Source organism: Archocentrus centrarchus, chromosome 23 (genome assembly GCF_007364275.1).
Source record: "Archocentrus centrarchus isolate MPI-CPG fArcCen1 chromosome 23, fArcCen1, whole genome shotgun sequence".
Taxonomy (NCBI): domain Eukaryota; kingdom Metazoa; phylum Chordata; class Actinopteri; order Cichliformes; family Cichlidae; genus Archocentrus; species Archocentrus centrarchus.
In genome coordinates, this window is record NC_044368.1 from 4,577,586 (window position 1) to 4,590,743 (window position 13,158).

At 39.8% G+C, this 13,158-nt stretch overlaps 1 protein-coding gene across 1 annotated transcript in view; it reads right to left on the bottom strand.

Moving 5' to 3' along the window:
- Positions 1 to 874: 874 nt before the first annotated feature.
- The window catches only part of LOC115773590 (transmembrane and coiled-coil domain protein 3), a 40,832-nt gene continuing 28,548 nt past the window's right edge, over positions 875 to 13,158 (bottom strand). Inside the window, exons 2-5 of the mRNA XM_030720406.1 lie at positions 12,597 to 12,761; positions 6,798 to 7,579; positions 5,300 to 5,435; positions 875 to 4,182 (exon numbers count right to left, since the gene is read on the bottom strand). Coding sequence (XP_030576266.1) covers positions 3,877 to 4,182; positions 5,300 to 5,435; positions 6,798 to 7,579; positions 12,597 to 12,761 — 1,389 coding nt within the window. The 3' untranslated portion in view covers positions 875 to 3,876. The remainder of the gene's footprint in view (positions 4,183 to 5,299; positions 5,436 to 6,797; positions 7,580 to 12,596; positions 12,762 to 13,158) is intronic.

Genomic DNA, 13,158 nt, shown 5'->3' on the forward strand with positions numbered 1-13,158 from the left:
GACAGGTTATATTTAAGTGATTTCCTGATTCAACAGGTCTGGCAGTAATCAGCCCTGGGTTTGGCTACTGAAACTGAACTCGGCATTCCAAAAAATATGTTGACAGGAAAAAACACAGCTTTACTTTAAGTAAAAAAAAGTAGTCTAAATTAATAGTAAATATTGATAATTCTTTCAGTATTGTTTCTGCATAGTATAAAAAAGTATCTGAAGTTGGTATATGCATTAAAACTTTAGAGGTATTGGACAGTAGATTTTACAAAGTGCAATTTGGAGGTAATGCTCATATTCGGCCACTAGGTGTCACTCTACCTCTATTAAAAGCAACAAAGCATTCATGTTTACATCATTAATGTATGAACTGTTTGTAAAGGGGAAACAATTCTGCAGAAAAACAACAAACAACATGACGTCATTAACAGGGGTCAGCAAAACCAGAAAACTGACGATAACTGGAAATCTGCTGGGTGGGGCCGCAGCAGCTGTTGTGATTTTCTCACATAATTTAAAATGACAATGCCGGTCATAATGAAGAGCAATGAGAGACACCTGGCCTTCTTTTAAAGATCCATCTGTGACTGGAACACATTACTTCCCTTTGTTCACCTGCAATCACTGGGAAATTAACGAGCTTTGCAGCAAATTATAATGAATTTTAAGCATCCATAAATTTAAAGTGAACTCAGGCGTGAAATAATATGCAGTTAAAATGATGCAGTTTCTAAAACCTGCAAGTCAAAGTAATTTACACCCAAGTTTATGTATGTACTCCTTATGAAGCTTGCAGAGCAGTTTGATCTTCACATATCAGCGCTGTCCTGTGGGATTATATCCTCTATAATTCATAAGAAGCTCAGAATAAAAAGGGACCATGTTAGAAAAACAAAGATTTATTTGAAAAACCCATAACCAGAAACTAATGCACAGATATTAGAGACAGACATTAGAAAAACAAAACAACCAACCTAAACTCAGAGCCTCTGGAGAGGAGCTGCAAGTCTCTCCTGACAGATATAGTGTTTGAACCAGTTTGCAAAGAAACATCAAAAACGAGCTTAGGTTTCATAAAAACCTCCATATTTGGCTTTTTAAAAAAAGACAAAAACAGAAACGAGTCACACAGAAGAAGAAACAAGCTGCATTTAAAAAGGCATCAGTCCTATTTAAACCCCCTCCCTCATCACAGTGAAACAGGGTCGGGGAGCTACATTGTTCGATTCCCTCCGTCCAGGCTGTGATGCTGCATTCATGTCACGTGGGAAAAAACAGCTGCTACAATGGCAGTATTGCCACTGCTGGGGAACATCCTGCTTTAATGCATGAACATACACTCCAAGTTTAAAAAAAAAAAAAAAAAAAAGAACAATCTGCAACCTTTCAAATTGTCCAAGATTCAGGGCAGCGTGAGACATGAAAGCGGCATCTGAGGGCTGCTTTTATTCCCACTGGACATGAACACAGCACGGTATCAAAGGCTTCACACACACATTTAAATTTGTTCTGGTCACCTCTCAAAAAGACAGTCCAATGGTTCAGGACCTTAAAGTCAGACACACGTGTGATCACGTGTGACCTCTACACCATTTCAAATCAGGACGACATCACCTTTTTCACAGGTACAGCACACAGCAGGAAGTCCTCCACCTAACTCCATCAGACATTAGTGTCCTCTCTACAAATTTCATGGCTGCAGCGCATGTGTGAAAAAGGCTCTGCTTCTCTTCTACCTCCAGAAGTTAGTAAAATATTTCCTTCCTCAACGTTAGATGCTTTAAAAAAAAAAAAGCTTTGAGAAGCAACAGTTACCTGAACACACAAACATGACAAAACCACATGAATAAATACCAAATTAATGAGAGAGGAGGCAGTTCAGTAGCTTTCAGTGAAAACAATAGTTTGACATTTTGTGAAAAGTCACTTTTTTCTCTACTCAGTGTGAAGTTAGAGCCAGAAGATGGAGATATTAGCCAACTTTAGAAGCTACCAGCATCTTTAATGCTCATTAACCAACAAAGAAACACTGACAGCAACGTGCTGTGGGTTCAGGGGGCCAAGCAGGAACCAGTCCCCTGGGTTTTTGTACACATTAACCAAGAGCAGGAGCTGTGTGCGAGTTTTTCTTCACTGACTTGTTTTTGGCCCTGCGTCTGCTCCAGTTTTGGTGTGGATGTTTGCGTATTTTACTGGTTTTGCAGACAGCACAAGTGAGAACACGTCCCTCAGACAGCAAGATAGGAAAGACTTTACATTTTTAGGATTAGGGCAAAATATATCACCACAACAATGCTGCGCTAATCCCATTCTGAACAGATGGACATCTGCTTTTTCCAGAGTCACTATCATGACTCCCTGAGGAGGAGACGTGGCTCTGTTTATGGGCGATTTCGACATAATAAAGATGGTGGCTGTCCTGCCCGCTGACCTTAAAGAGGCGATCAACAGCTGAAATAGGAAACGTACTGAGGCAATCGTTTTGTTGCACAGTAAATGCTAATGGCAGTTTGAACACTGTGATGGCAGGGTGTCAAAGCAAAGATGAAGGTATGTGCAGCATGAAATCCGCTCTGGTGGGTAACACTGGATGAAGACTTTAATGAACATGTAACGTTGCACAACTTGCAGGAATATAAGCATTTTAAACTTATTTTGGACAAAACTTTTTAAAATTGTTAAACTTTACTGGTGAATACATTCATTTAGCTTTAAAATAACTGCCTGGGGTCGATTCCCAGACGGCTCCTGAGTGGCGAGACTTGCACACATCAACACGTGCCACTCGAGATTTTTTTTTTTCTGCACCAGAAGAGTGCAAAAAAAAAAAAAAAAAAAAGTGGAGTAGGGACTCTTCTGGAGAAGAAAAAAGGAACTCACATTGGGAACGAAGCAGGCAGGTTACTGTGATTCCCACACTGGTTGTTTTTAGGTGAGACTAAAAGTCAGAGGTCAGACTTAAACAATAAAAACGGCTACAGAGAGAAAACGGTGGAACGGGAGGACAATACAAGCAGGTTTGGGCGCCACTTTTCATCGGCGCTGCAGTCTTTGTACTGTAAGCTCACCATCTCCTGGCTCTAGGTTCATATCTACCACGCAGCCTCGAGCCCATTTTCCAAAACGTCTAACTGTTCCTTTAAGAAACACGGTGCAGAGACACACAAGCAGGCGTACAATGCACACAAATACACAGAATTACACACTGATAGAAAACAGCTTAAAACAATGTGCAATCCCAGACTTTAAAGTGTTGCTTCGAAGGAGACGCAGGAAAAAAAACAAAACATAAATCACATAAATACAGAACAGCAGAGAGAGACGCACAGTACGAATCAACCTTCAGGTGGATGTGTGTTTGTGTTTGTCACAGCTGGCTTGGTGTGTGCGATCAAATCGAATCCACTGGACACATGAGTGCCAGTTTGTTTGGAGGTGAGAGGTGGTGCTCTAACAGAAACACTTCCCTTTAAAGGACAGGAAAAAAATAACTGTTATTTCACACCCTGATGTAATCCCACTCATTTATATTTAGACATATATTTATTTGTGTGTTGCTGGTGCCACCAGAGTCTCCTGGTGACCAGATGAAAGCAGCTGAGCCGATTTATCTTTTGTTGGTCTGACACATCTCCGGCAGAGCAGCCACGTTTTCATGTTCGCACCTTCAGAGAGTTTCGGTTCAGGTGTTTCATTTATGTCAGCTTACATATTCTGGGTGAGGCTCTGTGAACCATGTGCAGATTTCAGAGGACCCACTTTAGACATGAAAAGCAAGGATCCTTAAAATCGAGTGACCGCGGAGCCCAGAATCGCTGGCTGACGTAAGGCTACATGTAAAATCCTCCCTGCCAGACCCGGATCCGAGGTTTAGTCAAACTGGCCTCAGTGCGCGAGGAACAATCGTTCCAAAGCGCATTGCAAATGTTCCCAGTTCTTCCACAGCAGCGCTAGCAAAGACACGCCCACACAGGTGAGCACCAAGTGAAGGCGGCTGCGTAGCAGCGGGGCTGTGAACTTGGCCACCGTGGACACGAACATCAGGATGACGGTGACGATGGCGAGCATGATGCTGATGCACTTGCCCAGCAGCACTTTGGCGTCTGTGTTTTCCAGCTGAATGGTCTGTTGCTGCTGCAGCTGCTGGAGCTCCAGCTTCGACACACGGGTCTCGCACGCCTCCAGCACCTCCTACAACACATACGCAACACATTAGAGACCGGGGAAACACCGGAGAGCGGCGAGTCATCGGGGAAGGGCAGCACATCTGGATCACACATGAACATCAGCTGCATCAGAAAGGAACACGAGCAAAAGTTTGTCCCATTAGAAATAAATAGGAGACAATGACATAGCTTCATGTTAGGAGAGATTTCCAAATCATCAATTTATCATTTGGACTCTAATGTGTAACAAAATGCAAGGAACACCCTCAGATTAGTTAATTCTCTAAAATATTAATCTTCCAGTGATATGAAGCGGAGATAAAGCTACAGTAAACATTTCTTCATATGGTGTTTAGATGGTGGGGAGCACCGTCAGTCACAGGTGTTTAACTGGGTTTACATCTGATAACTACAAAGACCACAGGTGGTCTTCATGACCACCAGGGGGCGCTTTCTGTGGCTGCAAAAAAAGACTTCTGGTCCTGTAGAACCTCTCTGCGCCGAGGCCCTCTCTGAACACTTTGCTGACGAGTTTAAGGTCTCAGTCACTTATTTTGGGTAATAATGAATAAATCATTAAGTCAATTTTGTAAATTTAGGTCATTCTAAGTTTCAGTAAGAAAGATTGCGTGCATGTTCACTGGTTTATGACTTGTGATTGAGAGGTCGTAAACCAACGGTCAGATCAGCCCCTCGCTCGTTCTTAACACCAAGACGGAGACAGTGAAAATGCTCCAATTGAGGCTTCGGTGCGGGACTTCATAAACCAGCGGGTGATGAAACGATCTTGGTATCATCTTAAAGAACCCTGTGACTGTAAAGTCTCCCCTCAGCCCCAACCGGTCAGCAGATGACTGCCCCTCCCTGAGCCTGGTTCTGCTGGAGGTTTCTTCCTGTTAAAAGGGAGTTTTTTTCTTCCCACTGTCACTAAGTGCTGCTCATAGGGGGTCATTTTGATTGTTGGGTTTTCTCTGTATTATTGTAGGGTCTTTACCTCCAATACAAAGCGCCTTGAGGCGACTGTTTGTGATTTGGCGCTATATAAATAAAACTGAATTGAATTGAATGAAAGTGCTGTACGTGCTCCAGTTTAAGTGTGTGGTGGGTTACACAACAGCTCTTGACACATAAACATACATCACCTGTATGTCCCTGGCCCTCTCACAGGCCTGGTAGGCCACCTTCTCCTCGATGCTGGCCAGCTCCTGCTTCAGGTTACTGGTCTCGTGCTGGTGCAGCTCCGTCAGGTCATTTAACTGGTCCTCCAACCGCTCATACCTGACAGACACAAACACCCACAAACATGCAGAGCAGGTGGAGGCGGAGAGCCAAGGAGAGAGAAACAATGCATTATTGAGAGTGTGTGGGCATGTAACAGGACAGCAGTTTATCTGCTGCTGTAGCCGAGCTGCTGAAAGCATTTGCCCTTGGCTGGGGGTTTGTGTGTAAGCTCTGCCGGCTATTTTTAGTTTACCACAGCTTTTAATAATGGACTCTTAAACTGTCAAAAGCTCTTTAAAGTTCAACAGCTCAGTTAATGACAACATTAGCCCAGTTACGAGAGAAATGTTACAATTACAGAAGCACTGAAGTATAAATACCTCTTCATTAAATAGTTAATGCACAGTTTTACATGATACAGATCAGTGATCCTCAAACTTTTTGATGTGCAAGCAATATCTAATCGGCGTATACCTGGGGAGGCTATATTATCCATTATTATGTTGATTATTTTATCAATTATATTTGAGAAAATAATAATTTCTGGTTTCCAAAAGCAGGATGTGTTTCATTCAAAGGGCACATTTTATTCACCCACCGATTTATTGTCACAAAGCGATGCGCAAATCACTTTTTTAATTTCATATATTTATAGTCATGCAAACTTTTAGCATTCATCTGTTTTCATTCTAGGTTGTGAGTTGTCACAAAGTGTCCAACACTTCCCACAAAACAAGCAAAAAAAACACAACATGTTCAGCAGAAATATTATCCACAGTAACATTTTTCTCATGGGTCTCTCAGTTTCACTGCAGCTGTAATTCTGGCTTTTATTGGATTTTCTAACTTAATTCAGAACTCAGTGACAAAAACAACTGATTTTACAAGTCACACTTAATTCAGTAGTGACAGCTGTGCACAGCCTCTGAAAACAGCAGCTAAATATCTTATTCTGGAGACAAATTCATGATTTGTAATATTAGGCTGCATAAAATTAATATTTCACATTCGCTGAAGCTCTGTTCGGTCTGAGAAACACGTTGCAGTTACGGCTTCGTTATGGGGAGCAGAGGAAGGAAGTAGCTGAGGGAGGAAAACTGCATTTTTCATCCTCTGCTGTTTGAATTTTGACAGTGACTTGTTCCTCTCAGTTTTATAGCATTGAAATAAATGTTACATATAAGAAAACTACAGATTATAAAAGGATGTTTAATTATTATTTGTTACCTAAGGGAGAAAAAAGTGTTCACTAAAGAAATATGAGTGTGCACTCTGTTATCTGTTAAAATGCCACGGATTTAAGTCTATTCCTGGACTTAAAGGAAAATTCCATGAACATTTTTCTGGAAAAAAAAAGTTTTTAGTTTTTTTTGGGAAGCTGAGTGTAAGCCATCCTTAGGCTCCTGCTGCTGTGCTCACCTGTATCTCTCCTCCTGCAACACCTGCGTGACGTAGTTGTAATCTCGTTTAAACTGTGTGTTCAGAGTCTCCATGTCCTCTGCCAGCTGTACCTGAGCCTCCCTGATGTCCCGCACCATGTCCAGCACCTCCACCAGACGCCCACTGGAGTCCGACCTCCCCGGACCCCCTGACCCCATCCCCGACCCTCCCGCTGGGTTCCCGTTGGAGTCAGCGGATGCAGACGTCCCGGTAGAACACTCGTCATCGCTCGGGTACTTGGTCACCTTGGCTACTGTGGTAGCGCTGCCGCTCAGACCCCTCGCCCCACCTTCTACCTGCAGCCCTGTCCCCGTCTCCATGGAGCTTTTCAGGTGGGCGATGTTATCGGCGCTGCCAAACTTGTTTCTGATGAGGTTGGCGAACTCCCGCGGCTTACTGAAAAAGAACGGCGGTGAGAGTGACACGCCGGGTCCGATCGTCTTTACTTTATCCAGCGCCTGGTGGCGCCCGCTGGTGCTGATGTCCCGCAGGCTGCCCTCCTTGCTGTGAGTCCCAGACTCCTTGCTGTTGCCATCTTTTTGGTTGTGCTTCCCATTGGTCTCGCTGTCCTTCATGCGGCGGTGGTACTGCTCCAGCTTTCTCTGAAGCCGACCGATCGTCTGTGCGGACTTCTGGTTCTTCTTCTCAAACACCTGTCGTATTCGCGACACCTGCTGCTTGTCAGCATTGTTCACCAGCTTCAGGTACTCAGCCACGTTCTGGTCACGAGCCGTCTGCTCCACCTTAATCTGCTCCGTCACCTGAAGGCAGAACGAAAGGACAGAGTTGGATTTCCATGAAAACGGCTGCTGAACATTTAAAATAATTTAAGGAGGCATCAACACTGCTTCAGGGTACCATTAGGATTTATCAATACCAATACTTCTTATACTCACTGATATCCTTACATGTTATGTGTGTTAATTTTTCACGCCTCCATGTTAGAATAAAGTAATGCTGCATAAATACAGACAGCAGCACCGTTTGGGTGCTCACCAAATACTAATTTCATACTGCGCCTCACTTCCAATCCTTACTGAATATTAACCACAGGAGGAGATGTTAACACATGCGCTGCTCTGTAGGCTTGTGAAAAAGTGATCCTGTGAGTTCATTGGAATAAAGCTAAACCCTGGTAAACAGAGCTGGTGTTAAAGGCTTCCCTCAGTGTTGTGATTAGCTTCCCTGAACCTCCTCACCGTGGCGTTTCCCCAGAACTAAACAAAGTCCCTCTACATCATTTTTTTAACCTCCTGCTGCTAAAATGCAGCAGTTAATAGGGTTTGTATTACAACCTGTTTCCCATTTTCTTCACTGAATCATGCAATCAAATATATTCTATCCACGCCAAGTATTAAAATGAAACTGAAAGCAGAAAAAGCCAAAACCTGCCACCTGAAAGTGACTGGTGGAGGTTTCTAAGAACACGACGATGCTTCTTGTAACCGCTACAGATAAAACCGGTTTCTCTGGTCTGCTTTCATTCACTGATGTGTTTGCTTTGCTGCTTTCATCAGTCTGACTGTTCTGAGAAATTTCACCACAAAGGCAAAAACTGAACCTGGATTTTTTAAAATTTTAAGTTAGTTTTTTAAAATGTGTTATTTCTACCATTCCTAGTTAATTAAATAGTTTTGTTTAGTTAACTATAATAAGTTTGCACTGCACACATTTGAGAATTTGTGAAAGTGGAGGAAAAGCCTCCACTGGAATAAAAAAATTCTGATTTCTAAAGAAAGGACTCAAAAGAGCTTTTTTCTTCCTCACATCATGAGTTACATTTAGTCCTTTACTGGATAAAAAAAGCTGCTTCTGTTACTCCGAGTGCCACCAAACTGAGCTAAGGAGACACTTAAGTTTGTCTTTTACTCGAGTGCGGCGCTTCTGTGGTCCAAAGAGTTCAGGAACAGCAGCTGATTTAATTTGGGTATGCTTTTTCGGGCGTTTTTGGTGATTTTGGAGTGGCTAGTTAACAGGTTAAGAATTGTCACAACAAAGGAAGAATTCTACCAACACACTGAGAATTCTAAGCTCCTAAGAATTCTAAGAATTGTCACAACAAAGAAAGAATTCTACCAACACACTGATAATTCTAAGCTTCTAAGAATTCTAAGAATTGTTACAACAAAGGAAGAATTCTATCAACACACTGAGAATTCTAAGCTCCTAAGAATTCTAAGAATTGTTACAACAAAGGAAGAATTCTACCAACACATTGAGAATTCTAAGCTTCTAAGAATTCTAAGAATTGTTACAACAAAGTAAGAATTCTAACAACACACTGAGAATTCTAAGTTTCTAAAAATTCTAATTGTTACAACAAAGTAAGAATTCTACCAACACACTGAGAATTCTAAGCTCCTAAGAATTCTAAGAATTGTTACAACAAAGGAAGAATTCTACCAACACACTGAGAATTCTAAGCTTCTAAGAATTCTAAGAATTGTTACAACAAAGGAAGAATTCTACCAACACACTGAGAATTCTAAGCTCCTAAGAATTCTAAGAATTGTTACAACAAAGGAAGAATTCTACCAACACATTGAGAATTCTAAGCTTCTAAGAATTCTAAGAATTGTTACAACAAAGGAAGAATTCTACCAACACACTGAGAATTCTAAGTTTCTAAAAATTCTAATTGTTACAACAAAGGAAGAATTCTACCAACACATTGAGAATTCTAAGCTTCTAAGAATTCTAAGAATTGTCACAACAAAGGAAGAATTCTACCAACACACTGAGAATTATAAGCTCCTAAGAATTCTAAGAATTGTTACAACAAAGGAAGAATTCTACCAACACACTGAGAATTCTAAGCTCCTAAGAATTCTAAGAATTGTTACAACAAATGAAGAATTCTACCAACAAACTTAGAATTCTAAGCTCCTAAGAATTCTAAGAATTGTTACAACAAAGGAAGAATTCTACCAACACATTGAGAATTCTAAGCTTCTAAGAATTCTAAGAATTGTTACAACAAAGGAAGAATTCTACCAACACACAGAGAATTCTAAGTTTCTAAGAATTCTAATTGTTACAACAAAGTAAGAATTCTACCAACACACTGAGAATTCGAAGCTCCTAAGAATTCTAAGAATTGTTACAACAAAGGAAGAATTCTACCAACACATTGAGAATTCTAAGCTCCTAAGAATTCTAAGAATTGTAACAACAAAGGAAGAATTCTACCAACACACTGAGAATTCTAAGCTCCTAAGAATTCTAAGAATTGTTACAACAAAGGAAGAATTCTACCAACACAATGAGAATTCTAAGTTTCTAAGAATTCTAATTGTTACAACAAAGTAAGAATTCTACCAACACACTGAGAATTCTAAGCTCAAAGCCAGTATTCAAAGATCATATTCAGAATTGTGAGAACGATGTCTTAATTCTAGCAGCGCACTGAGAATTCTAATATCAAAGCTAGTATTAAAGAAAGATCAAATTAAGAATTGTTACAACAAAGGAAGAATTCTACCAACACATTGAGAATTCTGAGCTTCTAAGAATTCTAAGAATTGTCACAATAAAGGAAGAATTCTACCAACACACTGAGAATTCTAAGCTTCTAAGAATTCTAAGAATTGTCACAACAAAGGAATAATTCTACCAACACACTGAGAATTCTAAGCTCCTAAGAATTCTAAGAATTGTTACAACAAAGGAAGAATTCTACCAACACACTGAGAATTCTAAGCTCCTAAGAATTCTAAGAATTGTTACAACAAAGGAAGAATTCTACCAACACATTGAGAATTCTAAGTTTCTAAGAATTCTAATTGTTACAACAAAGTAAGAATTCTACCAACACATTGAGAATTCTAAGCTCCTAAGAATTCTAAGAATTGTTACAACAAAGTAAGAATTCTACCAACACATTGAGAATTCTAAGCTCCTAAGAATTCTAAGAATTGTTACAACAAAGGAAGAATTCTACCAACACACTGAGAATTCTAAGCTCCTAAGAATTCTAAGAATTGTTACAACAAAGGAAGAATTCTACCAACACACTGAGAATTCTAAGTTTCTAAGAATTCTAATTGTTACAACAAAGTAAGAATTCTACCAACACACTGAGAATTCTAAGCTCAAAGCCAGTATTCAAAGATCATATTCAGAATTGTGAGAACGATGTCTTAATTCTAGCAGCGCACTGAGAATTCTAATATCAAAGCTAGTATTAAAGAAAGATCAAATTAAGAATTGTTACAACAAAGGAAGAATTCTACCAACACATTGAGAATTCTGCGCTTCTAAGAATTCTAAGAATTGTCACAACAAAGGAAGAATTCTACCAACACACTGAGAATTCTAAGCTTCTAAGAATTCTAAGAATTGTCACAACAAAGGAAGAATTCTACCAACACACTGAGAATTCTAAGCTCCTAAGAATTCTAAGAATTGTTACAACAAAGGAAGAATTCTACCAACACACTGAGAATTCTAAGCTCCTAAGAATTCTAAGAATTGTTACAACAAAGGAAGAATTCTACCAACACACTGAGAATTCTAAGCTCCTAAGAATTCTAAGAATTGTTACAACAAAGGAAGAATTCTACCAACACACTGAGAATTCTAAGTTTCTAAGAATTCTAATTGTTACAACAAAGTAAGAATTCTACCAACACACTGAGAATTCTAAGCTCAAAGCCAGTATTCAAAGATCATATTCAGAATTGTGAGAACGATGTCTTAATTCTAGCAGCGCACTGAGAATTCTAATATCAAAGCTAGTATTAAAGAAAGATCAAATTAAGAATTGTTACAACAAAGGAAGAATTCTACCAACACATTGAGAATTCTGCGCTTCTAAGAATTCTAAGAATTGTCACAACAAAGGAAGAATTCTACCAACACACTGAGAATTCTAAGCTTCTAAGAATTCTAAGAATTGTCACAACAAAGGAAGAATTCTACCAACACACTGAGAATTCTAAGCTTCTAAGAATTCTAATTGTTACAACAAAGTAAGAATTCTACCAACACACTGAGAATTCTAAGCTTCTAAGAATTCTAAGAATTGTCACAACAAAGGAAGAATTCTACCAACACACTGAGAATTCTAAGCTCCTAAGAATTCTAAGAATTGTTACAACAAAGGAAGAATTCTACCAACACACTGAGAATTCTAAGCTCCTAAGAATTCTAAGAATTGTCACAACAAAGGAAGAATTCTACCAACACACTGAGAATTCTAAGCTTCTAAGAATTCTTACAACAAAGGAAGAATTCTACCAACACATTGAGAATTCTAAGCTTCTAAGAATTCTAAGAATTGTTACAACAAAGTAAGAATTCTACCAACACACTGAGAATTCTAAGCTTCTAAGAATTCTAATTGTTACAACAAAGTAAGAATTCTACCAACACACTGAGAATTCTAAGCTCAAAGCCAGTATTCAAAGATCATATTCAGAATTGTGAGAACAATGTCTTAATTCTAGCAGCGCACTGAGAATTCTAATATCAAAGCTAGTATTAAAGAAAGATCAAATTAAGAATTGTCAGAACAAAGGAAGAATTCTACCAACACATTGAGAATTCTAAGCTCAAAGCCAGTATTCAAAGATCATATTCAGAATTGTGAGAACAATGTCTTAATTCTAGAAGCACACTGAGAATTCTAATATCAAAGCTAGTATTAAAGAAAGATCAAATTAAGAACTGCGGGGTCTTTATTAAGAATTGTTACATGTGTACCCACAGATTTTCACATCAAACACAATAAATCTACAAAGAAACACTGAAGCAGGTGTGTGATGTTTTCCTTCTTACCTTGAGGATCTTCTGCTGCAGGCTGTCGATACCCAGCGCTCCTTTGGTGAAATCCAGACCCACGCCGTCGTGCCCAACGCTGTCAACCACGTCCAGGTTGGACTCCGAACCGCCACGGCGAATGGGCACAGGGATGCTGAGGACATCACAGCCGCTGCGCTCTGCCTGTGGACATAATGAGTTAATAAGTCCTGTAAAATCTAAACAAAACAATGTACAGACTGTCAAAACAGCTGTTCTAATGTTAGCTTAAAAACCACAGCTGGAGATTAAACTGCTATTACTGACGCCACCAATAGGTGTAGCTTTGATAATAACTGCTGCTCTCAAGGAGAACTGATAGTAAAACAGGTGAGATGCGACTCTTTATAGATTTTGTAGACAAACGTGCGCAGATACCAGACTGTGTCGCCCAATACTCAGCAGGTATAATAATCTCCACGGCAGCCACCTTAGTTTATAATAACATCTGCTGGATAACACGAAACCAGAAAATCTAAATTTTGATCCCCACTACAGGAGCAGGGGTGCCAAATTCATCAGTCTCATCAGCAGCAAACAC